The 26,219-nt window shown below is 39.7% G+C and overlaps 1 protein-coding gene across 1 annotated transcript in view; it reads right to left on the bottom strand.

The window, feature by feature from the left end:
• The window catches only part of LOC131801290 (uncharacterized), a 105,615-nt gene extending 84,847 nt beyond the window's left edge, over window positions 1-20,768 (bottom strand). The window contains exon 1 of the mRNA XM_059119837.1: window positions 20,181-20,768. Coding sequence (XP_058975820.1) covers window positions 20,181-20,768 — 588 coding nt within the window. The remainder of the gene's footprint in view (window positions 1-20,180) is intronic.
• Window positions 20,769-26,219: the final 5,451 nt, after the last annotated feature.

The raw sequence follows: 26,219 nt of genomic DNA, 5'->3' as shown, positions 1-26,219 counted from the left end.
TTCTTGTAACTTTGCCCATACCAATATTTTTATATCTGTATTAGATGAAGTGTGCAGGGAGATTTCAGTCCAAAGGATGCCAATGGCAAGATAATGCAAATATGTGTGAGGTAACAGAACAGATGGGCTAATATACTTTCAACACTTTGTATAAGAGTAAGTGGAACTCAATTCCGAAGAATAACAGTCTTCAGACTTGAGGTATGTGCAAAAAATTCATCATTCTGGGGACACCACTTCCTTAGATTTTTCAAAATTTTCCGTTGTCTAAATTGAGGTATTTAGCATGTAAAGATAAGCCAGAGATATTAAACTGCAGAAGGAGCGAGACTATATTCAAAATCAAGGAAAATGCTTTAAAGAAATCAAATATAAATCAAAATGCCTAGCTTCAATCGATGTATTTCCAATAAAAATACTCCTAAATCGGCCCTTCCAATATTTCCACCCAACTTCTCTCCAAATCGCCATCATAAAATATTCCATATCTCAAATAGTCACATACTCACATTTTCATTTCGTTGGCTGGCTTTTAACTTCACTTAGATATTAGTTACTAATTTATCAGCCAACCAAGCAACCAACCAACCAACCAACCACTTTTACATAATTTCCCACCAGACAAACGTGGCCCTTCCTCGCTGCCTCGCTTTTGGTGACTTCACTTATTCATCCATACAAATACACATACAAATTTAGTGGTTATAGAAATTTGCATAAAATATGTTCCTCATTTTGGCCCTTTCTCCCCCCACCACCTCCGTCGCAAACAATAATCGCAATGTCAGAATCTGTCATAGACGAGAGATATGCGTCACTCAACCGGATGTCTCTGAGCGTCAGTGTGTTGAGACAACATCAATATTGGCAATCAATACTAGTCGTCGTTGTTGTTGCTGTTGTTATTATTGTTGTAATCTGGAAACGTGCCACTGCCACCATTGTCATGTCATACACTCGGGCCGACTCGCTAACAGTCATGCACTAAAGTGTTGTCATTATGAATGCTTAACTTTAGTGACATATTCACGATGGTGCCACCGATGAGGATGATGAAGATGGAAATTTATGGTGGTTGGAAGAGGTTGGAAGCTGAGGTGGGATTGTTTGTGCTGATGAAGCTTCAATCGTTTGATAATGTGGTTTGTAATGATGATGGTAATCCATGTACTTCAAGTACACCGCGATATGGCGAAACACACACTGACACTCACGCATAAGCATCAATAATATCAGTGAAATGCAACAACAACTGCAGCAGCATCACCCACTCCAAAGTTGTTGATATGGCGGTTGGAGGTTTTAGCAATCCAATCCATGCCACTGATTTCATTTCACTAGATTTTTGTTGATATATAAACCCGCATTGAAATCCCGTCTATGTTTTTTTGTGCTCTTCATCATGGAATAAAGCCATCATCATCGGTAGCATGAGGAGAATACATATACAGCCACATAGGGGTGTAGCTACAGTCTAGCAAATATTTTTAGGATCAGTGTTAGAAAGTGTTTACGTAGATAACTTTTAACTGGAACAAACATGAAAAATGTTTTAAAGGCCCTTGGAAATATACAGGATGAGATGAAAAAATTGCAACCAAATTCAGACTGCTGTCATTTCTAAGCCACTCGTCCGACAGCTGTTAAAATTATTAGTGACAGCTCATTATATTGTTTACCAGCGTACTAAAGCATTTTGGTGAGAATTTTCCAGAAAAAAAGCTATTCGTGATGGAATTCAAGAGGGATAGTGTGATTTCTTTATATTTGTGTGGAAAACCACAAGTGGCTATCGTTAGAGCACTCAAGCATTTAAATGTGAATAAATATTTTGTGTCTCGTACCATCGCTCGTTACCGTGATACTGGTAGCGTAGCCCGACGTCAAGGAAGTGGACGGAAGAAAACAGCAACATCAGCAGAAATGTTTCGAAAAGTAAAGCGACTTGATCGAAACTCGCTTCGCAGTGGCCGAACTGAAAAATGGCTCGTGAGCTAAACATATCGCAATATTCCATTCGACAAATATTGAAATTCCAAAAAGTGCAAGAACTTACACCGCAACAGAAAGAAAATAGACTCAAAAGAGATAAAGAGTTGCTTTGCTTAGCCGAAAGTGGTAAACTGCCGAATTTGATTTTCCCCGATGAGAAAACATTCGTTATCCAGCAGTTTGTAAACAAACAAAATGATCGTGTTTACTTGCCAAAGAGGTCAGCTGGAAATGTGCACCTTCGGTTGGCCACCAGAACTGAAGCGCCGGACATGGTGATGGTGTGGGCCGCCATAACAGCCGATGGTCGCTCTCCGCTCGTATTAATCGACCGTGGCATCAGAATGCCGAATATTCTCGCGAAAATATTCTAGAGGGTGTATTAAAGCCTTGAGCACGCAAACATTTTGGCCGCAGACTTTGGACATTCCAACAGGACGCAGCCAGCGCCAACCAAAAATGGTTACAAAATGAGGTTCCTCGCTTCATTTCTAGCGCACCAAATGGTCACCAAAATCTCCGGATACCAATCCGTTGGAGTATTGTGTCTGGAGTATTTTGGAAAGCAAGGTTTGCACTAAAAAATACAAAATTGTCGATCACCTCAAGCAAGCGCTTCGCCGGAAATGGGCCAAAATACCGCAGAGCAACATTCGGGTAGCGTGTGACGGTTTCATTATCCGTTTGAAGGCCATAATTCGTGCCAAAGGTGACGAACTCGAACAAATTCCGACATTTTTTGCTTTCATCAGTCAAATTTAAAAAAAAATGTAAAAATTATGGCGTTTGACTTTGTTACAGTATTTTATCTCACCCTGTAACTATTATTCCGAGATTTACAATGAAATTTTGTGTAGAATATTTCTTCTTTTGGCATCCTCCGCTTAAAACGAAATTTTATATTACTTTCAGTCGTCAACTCGGAAAAGGTCTGAGGTAAAATTGATCAAAAAACATATTTTCGGAGATTTTTGGGAGCATTGATGCAAATATTTCATTGAAATGTGGGGGAAATAGAGATTTCTCTTTTTAGCAACTTATATTGAAAGTTTATGAAGAATATCTTTGTCTCAGACGTCATCCTTCTAAAATTATGCTTTATCGGAGTATTTAGCATAAACTCACAGGAAGTACATTTAGAACTCTAAAATAATTGTTTTAATATATATAAATTCCTGGCGTTTAGGTAAGATTTAGATCTTTGATGTTATCTGACATCTATAGTAGAATCTTGCGAAAGATTTGTAGATTACTTTGACAGGCTACGGTCACGTTTAAAGGGAGTTTTTAACAAAAGTTTGAAAAAAGGACAACAACGACGCTTTTGTTGGCTCGCTTGAGAGTTAAAATTTTTAACCAGCATAATTCTCGTATTATTATCTGTAATATTGCGAAGACACTATATGCCTAAAAGGAAAAGATTCCAAGGAATCTTAATCCGAAAATCTCCAAAATTGATTATTTTGCGATGCAAATTTTCGAATCGCCGGTACACATTTCTTAAATTTTTTACTTTACTTGCATAATCTACTGGATATTGCCGTCAATTATTTTTACGTTTCACATACCTTTAGAGATTGTTTCGAATTATTTTTCCCATGATCTTTGGAGATATCCAAGAAGTTTTAAAAAGATTTTCAACAAATCTTTTGAAGAATTTGATGAGTGACTTTGTTATACCCAGAGACTAATAAGGATTCAGGTAAAACCATGGAATTTTTTAAAAATGTGTTCTTAAAGACTTTTTTAAATTGAAGAATTTGTATTTTCTGAAGGACTTTTTAAAGATGTAACCGTGGATATATCAAAAATAATTTTGAAAGACATTTGGAGACATTTTTTTTAATTAAATTATGTCCAAATCGGTTTTCTTAAGATTTCTTGAAAAATTATATGTTTAGAAATAAACATTGGTTTCTGAAGGACATCTTAAAGATGCAAAAGTGCATGTTTTTGACTACACATTTTTATCATGGCTTTTAGGAGACATTTTTAATGATGTGTTTTTTTTTTTTTTTTTTTTGGATAATTACATTACTAGGAAATTTTAACACCATTTTCCGAAATATCATTTTCTAAAGGGTTTCCTTATATATTATTATGAATCTCTAAGAATATAAATTTTTAGATACATAACATTAGTTATTGAGCGCTGATGCTTAACTTCGAAAATTCTAAGTTCTTCCTGGAGAATTTTATTTAGAGATGTAAGATTATATAAGCTTGAACCCCGAAATACCTTAGACTCATTTCCAAGATATATCACATTAGAATTCACAAATTTTATCAACGTATATATTCAAATATCACACCCTGTTGTCCCCCACCCCCACTTCCCATTTATTTGATATCTCATCACCGTGTCTTCCCCTTCCCCCTCCACGAAAACACTAATTTACACTCTCTATCCATTGGTCGCAACCATGAACTTTTTGTAACGAACCTTTTTCAATCTAATTGAACTTCTTGTGCCCCATTCTGCAATTTCAATGCGCGTTCATAACATTCAATGTGTTTATATTGTACAGCTGTTCACACTCTGCTCTTTACCACTTCATTTGGGGGAAAGGACGAAGTGGGGGGAAAATTGATGCTGATATTGGTACAACCACCTAGCTGCGATTTGAAGGGTGTGAGATGTAATGAAGATTGCAAGTTCAAATATACTTACAAAACATTTACACTTGTAGTTGTTAACGACACACCAACACCTATACGAAATTTAGCTGTAAGCTATTAGCACACACACTCACTTCTTTTCCATCCATCCATCTAGCCAGCCACACAAGGATATTTGTAGAAATATATATATTTGTTGCGCAGTTGAGCGCAGCAATAAATCCCAACCAGGCACATTGCCTTCAATTACTTAATTAGAAACGATGGCCCTTGAGGTAATTTATGAGCGACATTTGCTGCAAGAAAGCTTATTAGCGACAACAATACGTGCAACGAATATGACCGCCCCATGGTAGCAACAGTGCTGCTGGTGGCAGCAACAGCTTTGCCAGTAGCCAGCAACACCGTCAACATCATCGCCATCGTCATCATCACCGCCATCATCGAAGGCACCATCATGTGAAGCATTGAACGAACGTTAATGTCTATAACAGCGATAACACACCACTTGCCAGTGGTTCCATGTTTTATTATTGGACAAGATGTATGCCATAATAATGCCAAGAACAACAACACCAACAATAATATCTCATCTACTGTTTTTTCTGTTCTTCTACTTGCGGTGTTGTTGTTGATGAGTTTTCGAACAACTGACTTTTTCTTAGAATGGAGACTACCCGCTTTTGCAGTTTTTGTTTCTTTTTTTGCGGTCTTAATAAATAAAAATAAAAAGATGGGGCCAATAATGCAACCTATAAAAAGTGAGGGTGTATAGTTGGAGACTTAAGAGGTTTGTGTCGTTATAGAAAAAAAAATCAACAACTTAGGGTATTTTGTCTATGGAAGACTTTTTGAGGTTTTACCATCTTTCTACATTTGAAGATCTTTCTTAGGGTCTCCTAAACCTTCCATCTCCAAAAGACTTTATGAAGATCTTCTATAGAGGAGGCGCAACCTATATAATCAAACCCTTCTTCTTTCTATCCAAAAACTCTGAAATGTGCGGACTAATATTAAACAAAAAAAATAGAAGGCTTTGATCGGTACTTTGGACTTTTGTAAGGCCTTCTTTCTATTAAATATGAGTTTATGATATTTTTTCTTAAATTCTTTTAGGTCTTCTTTCTACAATGGACCATCCTTCTACGTGCATTATTTCTAAAGAATCTTTTTGAAGTTCTTTAACCCATAAAGGTCCGGTTTCTATACAATATCTTTTGATGAGGTTTTTCTTGCTATGAGAGCTCTTAAAGGTCTTCTATAGAAGACAATTTGAAATATGTTCTTTTTATGAAAGAGAATTTCTGTTAGATAATTCTGTTAGCAATAGAGGACAGTTTGAAGGTCTTCCACTAACAGAAAAAGAATATAAAGGTCTTCCATTTGTTTTAGACCTTTTAAAGGTCCTCTAAATGCATAAGACTTTTTGGAGTTATTCTTGCAATTGAAGACCCTTTAAAGGTATTCTTTCTGAAGATAGAAGGCATTTGAAAGATTTTTCTGTGGAAAATCTATTAAAGGTTCTCTTTTAACAAAAATACTTTTAAACATCTTTCGATTTATGACAGATTTTAAGATCTTCTGCTTATAGAAGGCATATTTAAAGAAAGTCTCAATACTATATGAGTCGCCCTTTGAAAGACATTCTTTCTACAAAAGACCGTATGGGTATCTTCTACCCATGGGAGACCTTTTGGGTGTCTGTTATATATTTAAGATCTTCACAAGCTCTTAAACAAAAATTAGACGCAATAAAGACTTTTCTATTTAACTTTTCTTTTTTAAAATCCAAATTTAAGAATTCCGACTCTACAAGGTGAGATGAAACAAGGTGAGATGAAACAAGGTGAGATGAAAAAACTGTAACCAATTTCAGACTGCTGTCATTTCTAAGCCACTCGTACGACAGCTGTTAAAATTATTCCAGTGACAGCTCATTATATTGTTTACAAGCGTACAAAAGCATTTTGGTGAGAATTTTCTAGAAAAAAAGTTATTCGTGATGGAATAAAAGCGTGATAGTGTGATTTATTTATATTTGCCAGGGAAACCACAAGTGGCTATCGTAAGAGACCTCCAGCATTTAAATGTGAATAAATCTTTTGTGTCTCGTACCATCGCTCGTTACCGTGATACTGGTAGCGTAGCCCGACGTCAATGATGTGGACGTAGGAAAACACCAACATCAGCAGAAATGGTTCGAAAAGTAAAGAAGCGACTTGATCCAAACCCTCATCGCAGTGGCCGAAAAATGGCTCGTGAGCTGAACATATCGCAATGTTCCATTCGGCAAATATTGACAAATAAACTAGGGGTAAAGCCATTGAAATTCCAACAAGTCCAAGAACTTACAGCGCAACAGAAAGAAAATAGACTCAAAAGACCTAAAAAGTTGTGGTAAATTGACGAATTTTTAAACAAACACATTGATCGTGCTTACTTTCCAAAGAGGTCAGTTGAAAATGTGCACCTTTGGTTGGCCACCAGAACTCAAGCGCCGGCCATGGTGATGGTGTGGGCCGCCATAATAGCCGATGGTCGCTCTCCGCTCGTATTAATCGACCGTGGCTTCATAATAAATGCCGAATATTGATGCGAAAATATTCTGGAGGGTGTATTAAAGCCTTGGGCACGCAAACATTTTGGGCCGCGGACTTTGGACATTCCAACAGGACTCAGCACGCGCCACCCAAGAATGGTTACAAAATGAGGTTCCTCGTTTCATATCCTTCGCACAATGGTCACCAAAATCTCCGGATACCAATCCGTTGGACTATTGTGTCTGGAGTATTTTGGAAAGCAAGGTTGGCACTAAAAAATACCAAACTGTCGATCACCTCAAACAAGCGCTTCACCGGAAATGCGCCAAAATACCGCAGAGCAAACTTAGGGCAGCGTGTGACTGTTTCATTGGCCGTTTGAAGGCCGTAATTCGTGCCAAAGGTGACGAATTCGAACAATTTTAAACTTATTCTAAAATTTGATGCTATTTCCGACATTTTTTTGCTTTCCTTCAATAAAATTAAAGAAAAAAATGTAAAAATTATGTCCTTTGGCTTGGTTGCAGTTTTTTTTTGTCTCAATCTGTATATAAACTACAGACCCACAAATATCAAAATTAATAATTCACGTTCTATTCTTACACTATGTACCAAATTTAGTACCATTTTGTACATTTCGTACACTATATAGAACGAAATTCCAATTGCATATCTCTATCTTTACACACTCATAGTGATCCCTATATCAATAATGTCAATTCTACATCTTATCTTAGACACAAAACAAATTTAGTACCATTTAGTACTTGTTGTACAGAATATACTTCAGATTTCCCCATCGAAGTCCACAACTAAAAACTAAACACTCACAGTGATCCTTATACAAAATTTTATAATTCCAGATTTGTTTCTACACTCTTTGTGAAATTTAATACCTTTAAATACTTTTCGTACACTTCGTACAAATCTAGGATATTTAGGGTCGTCTTCTGTAGAAGGCCATTTGGAGGCTTACGATTTCGTGCAGGGCACTTAATAGTGCTTTATCTATACAGTTGCTGTTAAAAATCTTCTATCTAAAAAATACCCGGCATGGGTCCCGTATCTTTTAAAACCGTTTAAATTCCTTACTCTTTGAGATTGTCTTCATGTTCAAATTTCCTTGAATGGTGCAATGTAGTCGACTATCACTTCAAATCAAATTCCATATGTTTTCCCTACACTCCATTGTTTTCATCCATTTTTTCCTCTGTTCTAAGTGACCCATTATCGATAGCAAATTATGAAATCAACATTTAAGCTTTAATTAGTTTCATGTTTCCTTCTCTCTCTCTCTTTTTCTTTCAGACCTACTTGAAGGCAGTAAATTTAGCAAGATGGCATTTGACCAGTTTTCCCGAATAAGGTGGTAAGTCGTATTTTTTTCCTAAACAGAATGAATTGTTACAGAATTTGAATGTAATGTGTGGCGGGGAGGAAATATTGTAATAACCAACACAGGTGTTGTACTCTACGAATTTCCGCCGATAATTATAAGATGGGGAGGAGGAGATGTTGGACCATGTGGCGGCTATTTTGTGGGCATACTTAATCAAAATTAAAAACTTCATCGTGATTTATAGGAAAATATTATGTCGACACTGTTGACATGTTTATGGCATTTGTCAATGGCTAAGGAAATATTACGTTGGCCACTTTTTTTATTTGCCAATTGGTTAGCGCAACGGCTGTGGTTGGTTTTGTGGTTGCCAGTTTCTTTGGAAAGTATATTCTTGAATTTGGCAACTGTTTCTTTCAGAATAGATTGCAGTTTCTTTGGGAATAATTTCTATAAAATTCAAATCAATATTTTTGATTTACCGGGTGAGATGAAAAAACGGCAACCATCATCAGACTGCTGTCATTTATAAGCCACTCGTCGGACAGCTGTTGAACTTATTCCAGAACCAGCTCATTATATTGTTTACAAGCGTACAAAAGCATTTTGGTGAGAATTTTCCAGAAAAAAGTTATTCGTGATGGAATTCAAGCGCGATAGTGTCATTTCTTTATATTTGGGTGGAAAACCACAAGTGGCTATGGTTAGAGCACTCCAGCATTTGATTGTGAATAATTCTTTTGTGTCTCGTACCATCGCTCGTTACCGTGATACTGGGGGCGTAGACCGACTTAAGGAAGTGGACGGAAGAAAACAGCAACATCAGCAGAAATGGTTTGAAAAGTTAAGAAGCGACTTGATCAAAACCCACGTCGCAGTGGCCGAAAAAGGTCTCGTGAGCTGAACACATCGCAATATTTCATTCGGCAAATATTGAAAAATGAGCTTGGGGTAAGACCATTGAAATTCCAAAAGTGCGAAAACTTACAACGCAACATAAAGAAAATAGACTCAAAAGAGCTAAAGAGTTGCTGCGCTTGGCCGAAAGTGGTGATCTTCCGAATTTTGTTTTCTCCGTCTCCGATGAGAAAACATTCGTTGTCTAGCAGTTAGTAAACAAACAAAATGATCGTGTTTACTTGCAAAGAGGTCATCTGACATCGGTTGATCACCAGAACTCAAGCGCCGGCCATGTTGGTGGTGTGGGCCGCCATAACATCCGTTGGTCGCTCTCCGCTGGTATTAATAGACCGCGACATCAGAATAAATGCCGAATATTGTCGCGGAAATTCTGGAGGGTGTATTAAAGCCATGGGCACGCAAACATTTTTGCCGCAGAACTTGGAGATTCTAACAGGTACGCGCCACTCAATAATGGCTACAAAATGAGGTTCCTCGCTTCATTTCCAGCGCACAATGACCATCAAAATCTCCAGATTTAAATATGTTCGGCTATTGTGTCTGGAGAATTTTGTAAAGCAAAGTTGGCATTTAAAAATACCAAAGTGCCGATCACCTCAAGGTGGCGCTTTGCCGGGAATGGGTCAAAATACCGCAGCGCAACATTTCGGGCAGCCTGTGGCGGTGTCATTGGCCGTTTGAATGCCATAATTCGTGCCAAAGGTGACCAATTCAAACAAATCTAAACTTATTATAAAATTTGATGCTATTTTCGACATTTTTTGCTTTCATTCAATAAAATTTAAAAAATGTAAAAATTATGGCGTTTGACTTTGTTGCAGTTTTTTTTTTATCTAACCCTGCATTTCATTGGTTGTAGTTTAATCTGTTCATTGTTTTTTATTTCTACAATATTTTGAATTAATATTATTTTATTTACAGTAAATTGAATACTAAATATTCGCTACTAATCCCTTTCACATTTACTAAAATTTACTCCTAATCTCCAACACCTATTTGTTTAGTTTTGAATATAGCCTTTGAGTCATGCAATTTCCTCCAATCATTTCTAGTCCATGCCCCCATTTAAAGCAGTGTCCGTCCTACACTCATAGATCTCATGTGGCGCATTGCGTTAATGATTTTTTTGTTTTGGGACAATAATGACTCTCGAAATGTCCTCTCTTCTAGTTGTGGTTGTTGTTGTTGTCACAGGGTTTTTGGAGTTTTTCAAGCGAAAATGAATTGTTGATAATACTTAGCCGTAAAGCATTTTCTATTATTCATTTAAAATGTTGGAAAATTCCACAGATTACTGGCGTACATTCACTGAATGGAATTTGTAACCATTTCTCTTTTGGCCCGGCCAAAGCTACCACCGGATGCAGGAACAGCAGCCAGAATCTTTTGTATGTTTTCATTTAATTTACACTCGACTGATGTAAAATAAGCAAACATTAGCTGTTTGTCGTCGTCACCAAATAATACTCAACTGAGTATGAGCTCGTCCCAACGAACGTCCCTTCGTGTGTTCGTTCATTCCGTTGCAGTGCAGCCAATGATAGTTTTCGCCGTTGTGTCCGCCAGTAGCTCTCGTCGTTTGCTTGTATGGATAATTTTCATTTGGCACCTGTAATAACAATGGAACTAACTATAAAATCTCCCATAAAACGGATAATACATTTAAATGAAGTGCAATGCGGTGCGCTCAACCGAAATCCCTTAGATATCATAGCGGGAACAGTGGGAAAGGACAGAAATTTGAAGGATATTTGTTTTGGCTCCAGAGTGGAGTTCTAAATAGGGTAAATGTATTGACTCAATTAGTCAACTATTCTTAAGACTTTGGGCCCAGAGGTGATGGTTCAGTACGTTGATAACATTGCATCGTTAATATACTGCAACCAAACATCCAAATGTCCGTTCTTATTCGAGTGGTATATACAAAATAAATAGAGTACATACGTCTTAATGAAAACTTCGAACTTTTCGAATCCCACTTTTATTTTTCAACCGGAGTGCGCTTTTCCATAAAGGAGGAAAGTAAACTGATTTCAAAACTCGTACTCTTCGAGCGAGTTTTTTATTGATAAATAAAATCGAGAAAATATATGATTGCAACAATCTAGGGTAGAGGAATAGAGCAAACCCCACAAAAAGGTCTAAAGACCTCACGTTAATATTTTGCGGCAGACTTTCCAATACTCAAGATAGAGCTACAAAGGTTAATCGAATGAATCCACCTTTTTTGAGCCCCGTTTTTAGCAATTCCTAAGCTCTTCGTTAAATGGCTGATTTAGGTAATTTTGGTGTTTGGCAAAGACCCTATCTTAAAAATTGCGAGGTCTGACATTTCATCCCATACCCCTAAAGGCTTGAGACCAGTGATGGACCCTTTAGGTCTTCAATAAATGAAAGATCTATTAAACACTTTCACACTTTCACCTCCGACAGAAGAACACTAAAGGTATTCTCTGAAAGAAGATCTCCAAGATCTTTTATGAACAATAAAACTTTATTTTTTTATATATTGAAGACTTCTCAAGGTGTTCTACGTATAGAAGACCTCTGAAATTCTTCAATGTATATAAAATCTCTTAGGAATGGAAGACCTCCAAAGATGTTCTTCAGCAAGAAACGCTCTTATCGATAAAAAACCAAATAAAAGACCTCCTTTCTGGAGAAAAGTCATCATCTAAATAGAAGACTCCTCTCTAGTGAATAGAGAATAAAAAAATCAATATTTTATGGATAGACGACCTCCCAAGGGTTCTTTGGATACAATGAATATTAAGATTTTCTACAAAGAGAAACGGGAACTATGAATGATCATTATTGATAGACCAATAATTTTATTTAAGAACAAGTAAAAATGCTGTAAGTTCGGCCGGGCCGAACTTTGAATACCCTCCACCATTTGGTAAAAATTTAACAATTTTCAAAAAAATAAAATCCGTTAAAAAATCTGTTAAAATCTTAAAAATACCGAATGTAGCCGTATATTAGGGTCTATACGACTACGTAGACCTGCATAGGCAACTTTTGTCACAAGCTATTACAATATTCAAATGCGAAAGTTGAAAAAAAAATCAGTTTATAATGTAGCTAAAATCATCAAAATACCGAATATAAGGAGGTACCATGGGGGTTATAAAACGTGGACCTGCAAAGACAATTTTCCGTCATAGGCTGTAGTATCCATTACGAACTTCAAATAAAAAATTTGAAATAATTCCGGTAAATAATGTCGCTAAAATCATCAAAATACCGAATATCGGGGGGACCGTTATATGGGGGCTATACGAAGACGTGGACCTACATGGCCCATTTTCAATACCAAAAGTCCTGCAGACATAATACACATTTGAGTAAAATTGTATCAACCTACTTCATTTCGTTCGGAAGCTAGAGTGATTTCCACAGACGGATAGACGGACAGACAGACGCACATTGATAAATCGACATAGAATTGTATGCTGTTCAAGAATATATATACTTTGTGGGGTCTAAAATTTATATTTCGAGGTGTTACAAACGGAATGACAAACATAATATACCCTCCATACTATGGTGGAGGTTATAACAAGTAAAAAAATTTCGGCCGGGACGAACTTTCACTACCCTCACCCATTTGTTAAAAAAAAAAAAAAAAATTACTTTAAACTGCAAGTACTGGTTGCATCGGCTGGAGAATGCAGTTAAAGTCTAAAAATTAGAATATAGTGGGTGGAACGTATATATGGGGACTATCCCAATAAACGGACCTTAATCGAACATTTTTTTTGCATAGATAGAAGAGACCTTTCGGAAACCCCAAATGTCAAGTTTTAACTGATTTGGTTGGAAATTGTGGCAGAAACCTTAAAAATACCGAACATGTGGAGGTAATGTTATATGAGGGCTATAACAATTAGCGGACCTGAATAGAAAAATGTTTTGCAAGGAGAGAACACACCTACAGAGAAACCAAATTGTCAAGTTACATCTAATTTGGTTCATCTACCCCCCATTGTGTGGTGGAGGGTATAATAAAGGCCTATCTCTGATAGTAATACCTCTTCGAGTCTTCTGTGTAATAAGACCTTTTCTGCATAAAATATCTCTAAAATTCTGCTCTAAAAAATTACACGATCTCTAAATCTCTTCTCTCAGTTGAAGGTCATTAATGAGGAAAATATCTTATGGTACCCCACTATGACCTCAAAAAATTATAGAAAGAAGACGTCCAAGGACTTGTGGTCTTTAAAAACTCTCCTTAGGTGTGAGACCTAACACCTAATAGCTGTTCTAGATAGGAGACCTTATAAAAATCTTGTATGAACAGAAAACTTCGAACATTTTATACAGTTCATAACAAATGCTCGAAAACCATTCTTGTCAATAGTAACGAGTGGCGGTCTTGCTATACTTGAAGCACTACCTGTCTTATTTAAATTTGACATGATTTGCCCACTGTCGCCCAACTTCAGTTAAATCCTGTTGCTTCAGGCATAAAACGGAAGCTTAAAAACGATAAATCCTTAATGGATTCAAATGAGCTGGTGGCCAACATAAACACTGCTGTCAAAACGCAAACTTCCAACCAACTCCCGATGCCGCTTCCCTCTGCCCTACAGAACCCAGCGAAAGATAGGTAATGGTGCAGCCAACTAAAGCTAAATCTTGGCCACAGGAGGCAAATGGTGATGCACATCACCAACACTGCCATTAAAAATTTTTGAGGACAAAACTAAACCTGTGTTGGTTTTTTTTCCTGGTTTAAATTTTAGACGGTGATGAGAGCGTTAAAAACACGCCATAAAAATGAAAGCGATTAAATAACTGAATTAACACACCTACACCTACACCAAGACCGACGACCAGCCAAAAAAAGTTACAATAATGACGATTATAATTTAAAGTCATGTTGTGTTCGTTTTTTGTTTTTTTTTTTTTCATCTCTCATTCTCTTTATCCCCCCAGGATGTTAGAACGATATCCAGCAGTGTTTGTGCATAAATGTGATAATAAAGAATATGTTTTTAAATATTATTTAAACTTTTCCCCAACTCGAACTACTAATTTTTAGGATCTTCTCTGGACGATTTCATTTTCATGTAACCATTTTGTTGTTTTTGTTTAATTTTTTATATTTTATTTTTTTAAGTCCCAAAAAAAGGTGTTAATGTTTTTGGATAAAACGTTTTTATGACCTTCAACATAATTATATTGAGGTTGATGTTGTTGTTGTTAGAGTTTTATGTCCTATATATCCCCCCTTTTTATTGCTTACTTGGTTGAGTGCAAATGACTAAATGGATGAGGTTCAGGGCTCTGACTGCCGTGTATTTTGATATGTTTGGTTGCTTCTGATTCTCCCGCCAGCAATGACGATGATGATGATGTTGACTTTTTATAGGCTTCTGTTTTCTTATCATTTCCGTAAGAGCGTGCTCTCGCTTGAGTCATTACTCGATTGAATTTTAAGTATGTGTTCTTTTTTTTTCTTTTTCGTTCTATAAAATAGATTTTATTTTATTATCCTCTGTTTTTGGTTTGTTATGACTTTTAGTATTGGTGTTCAAAGAATTTGAAAAATCGAAAACTCCATTAAATTAATTAGAAAACGGAAATTTTTCTAGTTATATGATTTTGAGGAAAATTAGTTTTCACGAATTATGAAATAACATTTTTGTGGCTTTAGTATTGGGATCAACAGACTAAATTCAATAAAACTTAATAGAACCTATCAGCATATTTCCTAACGGAACTCCATGGATACATTCATATAATTTTAAAGCACTTTATTTCATAAATGATAATTTTTTAATATACCGGTATTTGTTTGAACTTGAGAATTATCTAACCTTTGCTAGTTATTATTTTCGACTTTTATAAAAATATTGATTTCAAGGTTCAGATTGGAGAAAAACCAAATATTACAAAAATTGCTTACATGGAACGCACTACATCTTATGGACGAGTTCGTGTTACAAGGCCACCATTTTTGCAGTATATGAAAAAATCTGAGAAAAAAATATTAAAATAACAAAAATATAAATAAAAACGCATCTTAGTTCATCCGGGTCAAACTTTTAATATCCTGCATCAATTGGAAGGAACTTAAAAAATTAAAAAAAAAAACGTCGAAAATTACCGGCTGAATGAAAACCGAAGACGAGGACCTGCTTAAGTCATTTTTTGTCCTTGGTTGTAGCACCGCTTCCGAACTTCAACAACGAAATTTGAAACAATACCGGTGAATAATGTCGCTAACATCATGAAAATACCAAATGTATAGTGGGCCTATATAAAGACGTGGGCCTGCATATGTAGTTTTTCGTCATTGACTGTAGTACCCATTACGAGCCTTAAATACTAAAATTCAAACAATTCTGGTCTATAACGTCTATATAACGACACCTCCCAATATTCGATAACGAAATTATATCATATTTCGTATTTGAAGTTCGGAATCGGTACTACAGCCTATGACAAAAAATACTTATGCAGAACCACGCCTTCGTGTAGCTTCCATATTTGAATGGTATTTTTCGACGGCATTTTTTGAAATCTTTCAAGTTCCCACAAAATGGTGGAGGGTATTAAAAATTCGGACCGGCCGAACTTAGTTGTTTTTTTTACTTTTAATCAATTTCAAGCAAAGTCGAGGAAAGCATTTGTAACCATTGAACCAAATTACATTGCTGTAGACTGCATGATATGACTTCGAGAAAGCATAAATTAAAACAAGTATATCGAAACAATATACCAAATGAAAAAATTCGGTTGAATGCTCAATAATCCGTCCAATTTCGGCTGATATATAGAAAATATATCCAAATCTAAACCGAAATTTGGCAGAGATATTTCTGAGCTGTATCTAATATCAGGTACCCAATATCATTGTTTTGGAGTTCATATTACGAATGTGAGGGACTTAAACACCAAATCGGATGAAACATATACGGGGTGAGACAACAAAAATTGCAACAATGTCAAACGCCATAAATTTTATTGAATGAAAGCAAAAAATGACGGAAATATCATCAAATTTTAAAATAAGTTTAGATTTGTTCGAATTGGTCACCTTTGGCACGAATAATGGTTTTCAAACCAATGAAACTGTCACACGCTGCCCGAATGTTGCTCTGCGGTATTTTGGACCCTTCCCAGCGGAGCGCTTGCTTGAGGTGATCGACACTATGGTATTTTTTAGTGCCAACCTTGCTTTCCAAAATACTCCAGACACAATTGTCTAACGGAAGCAAGGAACCCCATTTCGTAACCATTAATGGGTGGCGCGTGCTGAGTGCGATGGTGCTGAGTCCTTTTAGAATCCCCAAGGTCTGCGGCTAAAATGTTTGCGTGCCCAAGGCTTTAATACACCCTCCAGAATATTTTCGCGATAATATTCGGCATTTATTCTGATGTCACGGTCGATTAATACTAGCGGAGAGCGACCATCGGCTGTTATGGCGGCCCACACCATCACCATGGCCGACGCTTGAGTTCTGGTGGCCAACCGAAGGTGCACATTTTCAGCTGACCTCTTTGGATGGTAAACACTATCATTTTGTTTGTTTAACTGCTGGACAACGAATATCATCGGAGAAAACCAAATACGGCAGTTCACCACTTTGGACCAAGCGAAACAACTCTTTAGCTCTTGCAGTTTTTTTAATTTCAATGGCATTACCCTGAGCTCATTTTCCAATATTTGCTGAATGAAATATTGCGATATGTTCAGCTCACGAGCCATTTTTTGGCCACGGCAACGCGGCTTTCGATCAAGTCGTTTCTTTACTTTTCGAACCATTTCTGCTGATGTTGCTGTTTTCTTCCGTCCACTTCCTTGACGTCGGGCTACGCTACGAGACACCAAATATGTGTTCACATTTAAATGCTGGAGTGCTCTAACGAGCCAAATATAAAGAAATCACACTATCAAGCTGGAATTCCATTACGAAGAACTTTCTGGAAAATTCTCCCCAAAATGTTAACGCTTGTTAACAATATAATAAGCTGTCACTGGAATAATTTTAACAGCTGTCGGACAAGTGACTTAAAAATGGCAATCTCAAGTTGGTTGCATTTTTTATCTCACCCTGTATATACGCTTTATGGGTTCTACGACGAATATTTCAAGTGGAGGGTATAAAAATCGGTCTTCTTTTCTTTTTTTCTTCCCCCTATAAATCCAATATGTTTTAAACAAAGTAGAAATTGAAACGTTTAAGTTTGATGACAAAATGTAAGATTATCGTCCTTTCTATTTCGAAACTCCTTCACAAAATGTTTACATTTTGAGCAATAATAATTGTTATAGAATAATCAAAAATTAGCGTCTGATTTTCTTCAAACTTAGTTCAATAGGTCTTTTAATATCTAGATTTATGTGGTCTAACTTTTATCGAATCATAAAATTTCCCATACTTTTCTTAACGCATTGTAAGCAACTGTAGAGGGATTCTCTAAGTCATTTTTTGAGTTACCGACAAAATTCGATACTTTTGAAACCCAAAGTTATGATATAAAAAAGAAGTTAAAGTTGAAAACATTGGTATTGTGACGACGTGTTTTCACTTTGAAGCTGGGGTAGGTTCAGCGGGGGCCAGAGTCGTCACAAAAATTTATTTGTTAGGACATAAAGAGAGAGAGAGAGCGAAGCAAAAATATTTTCTTAAAACGTTATAAATTTATTTCCTTAAATAACACTAAACACTACACTAAACACAATAAAATCACGTTCAGAACTTTTTACGAAGAACACTAAATCACAAAGTTCAGTCGACATGTTAATAAACGGGTAGCAGTGGTGGCAGCTTGGCACAGCGGCGGCCCGATGAATAGGCGAGCGACGAATAGAGTGGCGGCAGCTTGGCACAGCGGCGGCCCGATGAATAGGCGAGCGACGAATAGGGTGGCGGCGGCTTTGGCACAGCGGCGGCCCGATGAATACGTCAGCGGCGAGTAGTAGTGGCGGCAGCTTGGCACAGCGGCGGCCCGATGAATAGGCGAGCGACGAATAGGGTGGCGGCGGCTTTGGCACAGCGGCGGCCCGATGAATAGGCGAGCGACGAATAGGGTGGCGGCGGCTTTGGCACAGCGGCGGCCCGATGAATAGGCGAGCGACGAATAGGGTGGCGGCGGCTGTGGCACAGCGGCGGCCCGATGAATACGTCAGCGGCGAGTAGTAGTGGCGGCAGCTTGGCACAGCGGCGGCCCGATGAATAGGCGAGCGACGAATAGGGTGGCGGCGGCTTTGGCACAGCGGCGGCCCGATGAATAGGCGAGCGGCGAATAGGATGGCGGCGGCTTTGGCACAGCGGCGGCCCGATGAATACGTCAGCGGCGAGTAGTAGTGGTGGCAGCTTGGCACAGCGGCGGCCCGATGAATACTCGCACGACGAATCGGGTGGCGGCAGCTTTGGCACAGCAGCAGCCCGATGAGTACGTCAGTCGCCGTCAACGCAGCCCGAAGAATAGGGAGTATTGCTACAACCCTCACTTGACCCTGCGTTCAGTCGCCGTCAACGCAGCCCGAAGAATAGGGAGTATTGCTACAACCCTCACTTGACCCTGCGTTCAGTCGCCGTCAACGCAGCCCGAAGAATAGGGAGTATTGCTACAGCCCTCACTTGACCCTGCGTTCAGTCGCCGTCAACGCAGCCCGAAGAATAGGGAGTATTGCTACAACCCTCACTTGACCCTGCGTTCAGTCGCCGTCAACGCAGCCCGAAGAATAGGGAGTATTGCTACAGCCCTCACTTGACCCTGCGTTCAGTCGCCGTCAACGCAGCCCGAAGAATAGGGAGTATTGCTACAACCCTCACTTGACCCTGCGTTCAGTCGCCGTCAACGCAGCCCGAAGAATAGGGAGTATTGCTACAGCCCTCACTTGACCCTGCGTTCAGTCGCCGTCAACGCAGCCCGAAGAATAGGGAGTATTGCTACAACCCTCACTTGACCCTGCGTTCAGTCGCCGTCAACGCAGCCCGAAGAATAGGGAGTATTGCTACAGCCCTCACTTGACCCTGCGTTCAGTCGCCGTCAACGCAGCCCGAAGAATAGGGAGTATTGCTACAACCCTCACTTGACCCTGCGTTCAGTCCAGTCCAGTCACCACAAATAGTCAAGGCTTATTGTTTGGCTTACTAAGACTCAATTCAACCGAGGTTGCGCGCCTTTTCTTCCTCCCAATCACACTTGACTTACCAGCCATCAACAGAAGACTGATCCCGATTGGGTGAAATGCGTCTCCTTTTATACCTTTTTGGCTGGACAACGATTGTTGTTTTCTCATGACAGCAGCTGATCCCAATCTGACAGTTTTGCGTAGTTCCGCCATTTGCCACCAGGGGTTCCAATGTTGTATTTTAAGTATACTTCTTTCTACTAGGGGACAATAATAATGTACCCCAAAAACGAAAGCATGACTTTTGGGCGTTACATGGCATCTCTTCCTCCCTCTGATTTTTGATTCCTTGATTTGCTTTCTCTATTGCTATTGGGTTTCAATAGCCAGGAAGCCCTAGGGTGTTATGTAACCTTTTATTTCTCCGACATGGGCACTTTGGTTCGACTATATCTCGGTCGAATAGGAAGGTATGTTAGAGACCAATTGCAGAAGTTCGGAGAGATACCTTCACTACCCCGTCTGCTGATATTATTATGCGGTACTGCTTGCCATCTTGTTTAACAATTCGCTTCAGTTTGTGTCCCTTTTTCCAATTGTTTTTAAACTTCTCGATACGGCTTTGTAGGTTTTCGGGATAATTTGGCAGTTCGAGAAATGTGTTATTGTTCACGGGATTGTCTGTCGAGGACGATGGCGTTGACTCAGTTGGGATTTCAGTGACTGGCAATTTGATTGTACTTGGTGTGCTATTATTCTCCTTACTGGGTATAAACACTTCATCGATGGAAGGTTGACTGCTACACACTGTTGGCTGATGAGGTGTCATCGTTTGGCTTGTGGATGATGATGAAGACGACGAGGCTGATGAGGATGAGGATGACGATCGGGAAGATATCGATGGTGATGACAGTTCGACAACGTGTCCCGGCGTTCCTGGTAATGATTTATCTTCCTTCACGTTGGGGGACCTGTGATCGTCCGATATGACGGCAGCATTGGATTGCGATGGAATTTGTACGTCATCACTATGCAACAGATTTGCTTGTTCGGTTATGTTATATAGCGGTGATGATGGAGGAACTCCAACCAGCGTCTGCCATTGGGTCCACCACTCCAAACTAGGATCTTCGGAAACTGTCACAAAACTACTTGCGGTCGACCTGGAGTCTTCTTCTAAATGTGCGAAAGCATGTGAGGATGAAATAGGAACCTCCTTCGCCCGTTTGAATTTTTTCGTGTTGGGGCTATCTTGCTCCATCGTGATGTTGAAATTTTGAGAATTGCGATGGTCTTTGAAGTATGGGCTTATATTAGGACACTGATTAGTTTGGGTATTGTCAATTTAATGTCTAAAAATAAAATAAGAAATTATAATGAAATGGCATCACATAAACGTAAGTGGAACTACAATCAACATTCTACTCCTATGTCTACAATTTAATTTTGTTCTTCATAAAAAGGCTTAATTTCACTTAAGTGCGCGACGCGGGTGATGTTGTCTTTTCCTCGGACTACAACGATTACTGGAGATTGGAATTTTTGTACGACAAACGGCCCTCCGTATTTGGGCGCTAGTTTGGCGGCGAAATTTTCGACGGCCTTCGACTGAGGATGTAGACGAACTAGAACTTGCTCCCCAATCTTTGGTTTCCAAACTCGTCGTCTAAGGTTGTACTGTCTCCGCTGGTTTTGAGATGCTTTTGCCAAGTTTCGACGCACTATCTTAAATATTTCTTTCAACTCCTGGGCACGGTCTTCTGGTAAGACTATTCTAGCACCAGTTCCTGTTGTGAGCTGATCATATAATGCCTGGGGCAGCCGCGGTTCTCTTCCTTGTGTCAGGTATGCCGGCGAATATCCAGTGGATTCTGATGCACTAGTGTTTATGGCTAACATTATTTCGGGCAGCATATCGTCCCATGTATTATGTTGTTTCGAAACTTGTGCTATCATTGTTTTCACTGTCCGATTTGTCCTTTCAGTAGGGTTCTCTTGCGGGGTGTAAGGAGCCGTAAGTTGATGCTTTATACCCATTTCTGCTAGGAATTTTTCGAATTGGTTGCTAGTGAATTGGGTTCCGTTATCGGTTATCAATATTTTTGGAACCCCATATCTAGAAATAATTCTTTCTCTGCATGCCTTTATTAATCCCTCTGTCGTAGCCTTCCGCAATGGAACCAACTCCGTCCATTTTGAGAATCTATCCATAATAACGAGTAGCATTGAGTTACCGTGCTTAGATCGCGGTAGGGGTCCTACGAAGTCCGCACAAATAGTGGCCCATGGTTCCTCCGGGATTCTTATCAACATTTCCCCTGCTGGTTTCTGTTGGCTGACTTTATATTTTTGGCAACATTCGCACTGCTGGACATAACGTTTGATGTCCTGGAACATACCAGGCCAAAAATATCGGTTCGCCACCTTGTTGCTAGTCTTTCGCACTCCCAAATGACCTCCGGTGACACTGTCATGATTTTCTCTAAGGACCTGAATCCTTGATCCGGTGGGCACACACAGCTTCCATGGTGTGCAATCTTCATCGTTTATTTGCTTGGGAAAATGTCGATAAACATTTCCCTCAATGATTGTATAGTCTGGATACTTCTTCGGATTCTTGGTTATGGTTTCCTTCAACTTTTCTAGCCATGGGCACGGACTGGTGTCATATTTTACTGTGGCTAGGTCTAACGTTTCCAAAGGTGTTCTCGAAAGCGCATCTGCCACAACGTTCTGTTTTCCTCTACGGTATCTGATCAAAAAATTATATTGCTGTAGCTCGAGAGCCCAACGTGCGAGTCGACCTGTAGGGCTTTCAATAGAATTTAACCATTTTAGGGCCAAATGATCGGTAATAACTATAAACTGGTAACCCTCTAAATAGGGTCTCATGTGTCTAATGCCCCACAGTATGGCTAGACATTCCTTTTCAGTCGCTGAGTAGTTCTTTTCAGCCTGTTTTAAATGTCTGCTGGCGTAGGCTATGACACGTTCCACGTTATCTAACTCCTGTGTTAGAACTGCTCCAAGGCCATAGTTGCTGGCATCAGTTTGCAATATGAACGTCTTTGTGAAATCCGGACAAGCCAGAACGGGAGCTTCAGTTAACTTTGCTTTTAGGTCTGAGAATGCTTCTTGTTGTTCGGGACCCCATTTCCAATGTTTTCCCTTTTTAAGAAGACTAGTCAATGGTTGTGAAATTGTTGCAAACTGTGGGACAAATCTTCGGTACCAAGATGCTACTCCAAGAAATCTTCGTACCTCCTTTACCGATGTTGGAGGTTTCATTTCCACTATTGCGGCAACTTTATCTGGATCCGTCTTTATTCCCTCGCTACTCACAACATGGCCTAAATACTTCGTTTCTTTTCTGAAAAATTCGCATTTCTCAATGTTTATTCTCAGGTTAGCTGATCGCAATCTTCTGAACACTTCTCTCAAGTTCCGCAAGTGTTCCTCAAACGTTTTTCCAATGACGATGATATCGTCAAGGTATGCAAAAGCGTGGGGGTCCATTTCAGGCCCAATCACACTATCTAATGCCCGTTGGAAGGTTGCCGGTGCTGAATGCAAACCGAAAGGCATCACTTTCCACTGATATAGACCTTTACCAGCTACCGCAAAGGCCGTGTATTTTCTGCTCTCCTTCGCCATAGGTATTTGCCAATATCCGTCTTTAAGGTCCAGGCTACTCACGTATTTGGCATCCCGTAGTCGATTCAGTATTGTGTCGATGCGGGGTAAAGGGTAGGCATCTGGAACAGAACGTTTATTCAATTGGCGAAAATCCATACAAGTTCTCCAATTCCCATTTTTCTTTCTGACTAATGTGATGGGGAAACAGTATGGGCTTGTAGACGGCTCTATACATCCTCGTTCTTCGAGCTTTCTCACTTCGGCATTAATCACGGCTTGCATTGCAGGATTTCGCGGAGCATATCTTAATTTAATGGGTCGATCGTCGGTCATTACAATCTTATGTTCAGCTATTGACGATAGGCCATTTAATTGTTGGAACTTAGGGAGTTCCTGTGCCAGAAAATTTTCAACGATCTCACATTGCGTTTTACTCAATTCATCGTTTAAGAATTTAGCTCTGGGGGATACACTATTCGTAGCTGTCATTGTATCTATTACCTCTTTTGATGGGGTTTCCTCTCCTATAGCCACGGTACAATGCTCCGTTGATGTGGTTGGCTTACTTAATTTGACACTTATACCGGCGCAGTGAATGGTCGTGTGGAACTGTTTTAGAAATTCCAATCCCAATATGATGTTTTCCTTGAATTGCGGCATGATGAGAAATGTAACATCTGAGCTTTGGTTTCCAAATGTAACAGGTAACACTGTTGATCTTGTGATGTTCACCGTGGTGCCGTCTGCGAGGATAACATTTGCCTCATGCCGTGAATAAGTAAACCTTTTCTTGATTTTTTTCGCAAATTCTCTTTTTATAAAACAGCTAGTGGCACCAGTGTCGACAGTTGCTTTAATAGCTTTCCCCTCTATTAAGACAGTTGCAGTAAGGCGATATTCTTCACATTGCAATGATGTAATATTCTGGTTACTCTTCTTTGCCGGGGGTTCATCCTGCTGCGTTTCTGGATTGGATGAGCTTTCGTTTAGCACTTGGTCACCTTGATTGGTGCAATACAGGTTATTTCTAGAGTTGTCCGCACGTCGATTATAGTTTTGTTGATTTCGAGGCTGTTCTGACCGAGAATTATTTGGTATGCTTTCGAGTTCGTCTGCCAAGGAGATCAATTCCGAAAGTGTGGTAAAGTCTTTACGGCGAATGTACCATTGATAATCCGAATGCGCGTTTCTAAAAATTCGTTCCAATTTTTGTTCTTCGGTCATATTGGTGTGCTGCATAAGATGCTGTATAGAGAGTACATATTCCTTAAACGGCTCCTTATTACGCTGTATCCTTCTCCTAATTTCATCCTCCAATTTCTCAAAGTATCTCGGTGGCAAAAAGAATTTCAGAAAATCACTCTTAAATTCGTTCCAGGTAGTCCAGTGTCGGTTGTTGTTCCTTAGCCAGATTAAAGCTTTATCTCGTAACAACTCTGGCATTACTTTAATTATTTGATTCAATTCCACGATGTACATTTCAGCCATTTCTTCTACCCGTTCTACGAATCCAATAGGGTCCATTCCATTTTCAAAAGTAATATTCCATTTTCGGATTTGGTCGAGAATTACGAGTAACGACGAATTATTGGATGGCTTGGGCGGAGAATCTTTTTGAAATCCATATTCGGGGTTTGTTGGCGACAGCTTCTGTACTTTTTGATCGTTTGTTACCCCTGTGCTTGACTCTCCATGTGACCTTTCCGCGGAAATGTGGGGAAGGGCGTACTCTGTTTTTATTGGGGATAATACTATTGCTTCTGCTCCACACGGTGTTACGGTTATAAGGGGTTGTTTTGTGACGGCTCGCAATGTCGGCGATTTGGTCGGACTGGTACTTTCATGTTTGTTCTGCAACTCTATAAGCCGTCTGTATACATCGGCTTCATGGTCGTGGTGGAGAAATTTAGCCCATCTTTTTCGGAGATCGTCCACTTTTCCAACTGGATCAAGATTGAATTCAGTAAGATATGTTACCAAGTCTTCTTGCTTTAGCATATAGGCCCAGGAGACCTTCAACATTGTCTTTTCGTTTGACATTTTCTTTTTTTTTTTTTTTTTTTTTTTTTTTTATTATTATTTTTACTTGTTTCAGTTTTTTTTTTTTAACTGTTTTTTTTTTCACTGGGATTTCATCTGTATTTGTCTAATTATTGTTCACTCATTTATTTATTCTTTCTCTCTTTTATAGTCCCTGCTCGGGCGCCATTGTGACGACGTGTTTTCACTTTGAAGCTGGGGTAGGTTCAGCGGGGGCCAGAGTCGTCACAAAAATTTATTTGTTAGGACATAAAGAGAGAGAGAGAGCGAAGCAAAAATATTTTCTTAAAACGTTATAAATTTATTTCCTTAAATAACACTAAACACTACACTAAACACAATAAAATCACGTTCAGAACTTTTTACGAAGAACACTAAATCACAAAGTTCAGTCGACATGTTAATAAACGGGTAGCAGTGGTGGCAGCTTGGCACAGCGGCGGCCCGATGAATAGGCGAGCGACGAATAGAGTGGCGGCAGCTTGGCACAGCGGCGGCCCGATGAATAGGCGAGCGACGAATAGGGTGGCGGCGGCTTTGGCACAGCGGCGGCCCGATGAATACGTCAGCGGCGAGTAGTAGTGGCGGCAGCTTGGCACAGCGGCGGCCCGATGAATAGGCGAGCGACGAATAGGGTGGCGGCGGCTTTGGCACAGCGGCGGCCCGATGAATAGGCGAGCGACGAATAGGGTGGCGGCGGCTTTGGCACAGCGGCGGCCCGATGAATAGGCGAGCGACGAATAGGGTGGCGGCGGCTGTGGCACAGCGGCGGCCCGATGAATACGTCAGCGGCGAGTAGTAGTGGCGGCAGCTTGGCACAGCGGCGGCCCGATGAATAGGCGAGCGACGAATAGGGTGGCGGCGGCTTTGGCACAGCGGCGGCCCGATGAATAGGCGAGCGGCGAATAGGATGGCGGCGGCTTTGGCACAGCGGCGGCCCGATGAATACGTCAGCGGCGAGTAGTAGTGGTGGCAGCTTGGCACAGCGGCGGCCCGATGAATACTCGCACGACGAATCGGGTGGCGGCAGCTTTGG

This window comes from Musca domestica, unplaced genomic scaffold (genome assembly GCF_030504385.1).
Source record: "Musca domestica strain aabys unplaced genomic scaffold, Musca_domestica.polishedcontigs.V.1.1 15, whole genome shotgun sequence".
Classification (NCBI taxonomy): domain Eukaryota; kingdom Metazoa; phylum Arthropoda; class Insecta; order Diptera; family Muscidae; genus Musca; species Musca domestica.
The sequence above is the reverse complement of the archived record's forward strand: the minus strand, read 5'-3'. Positions and strand labels throughout refer to the sequence as shown.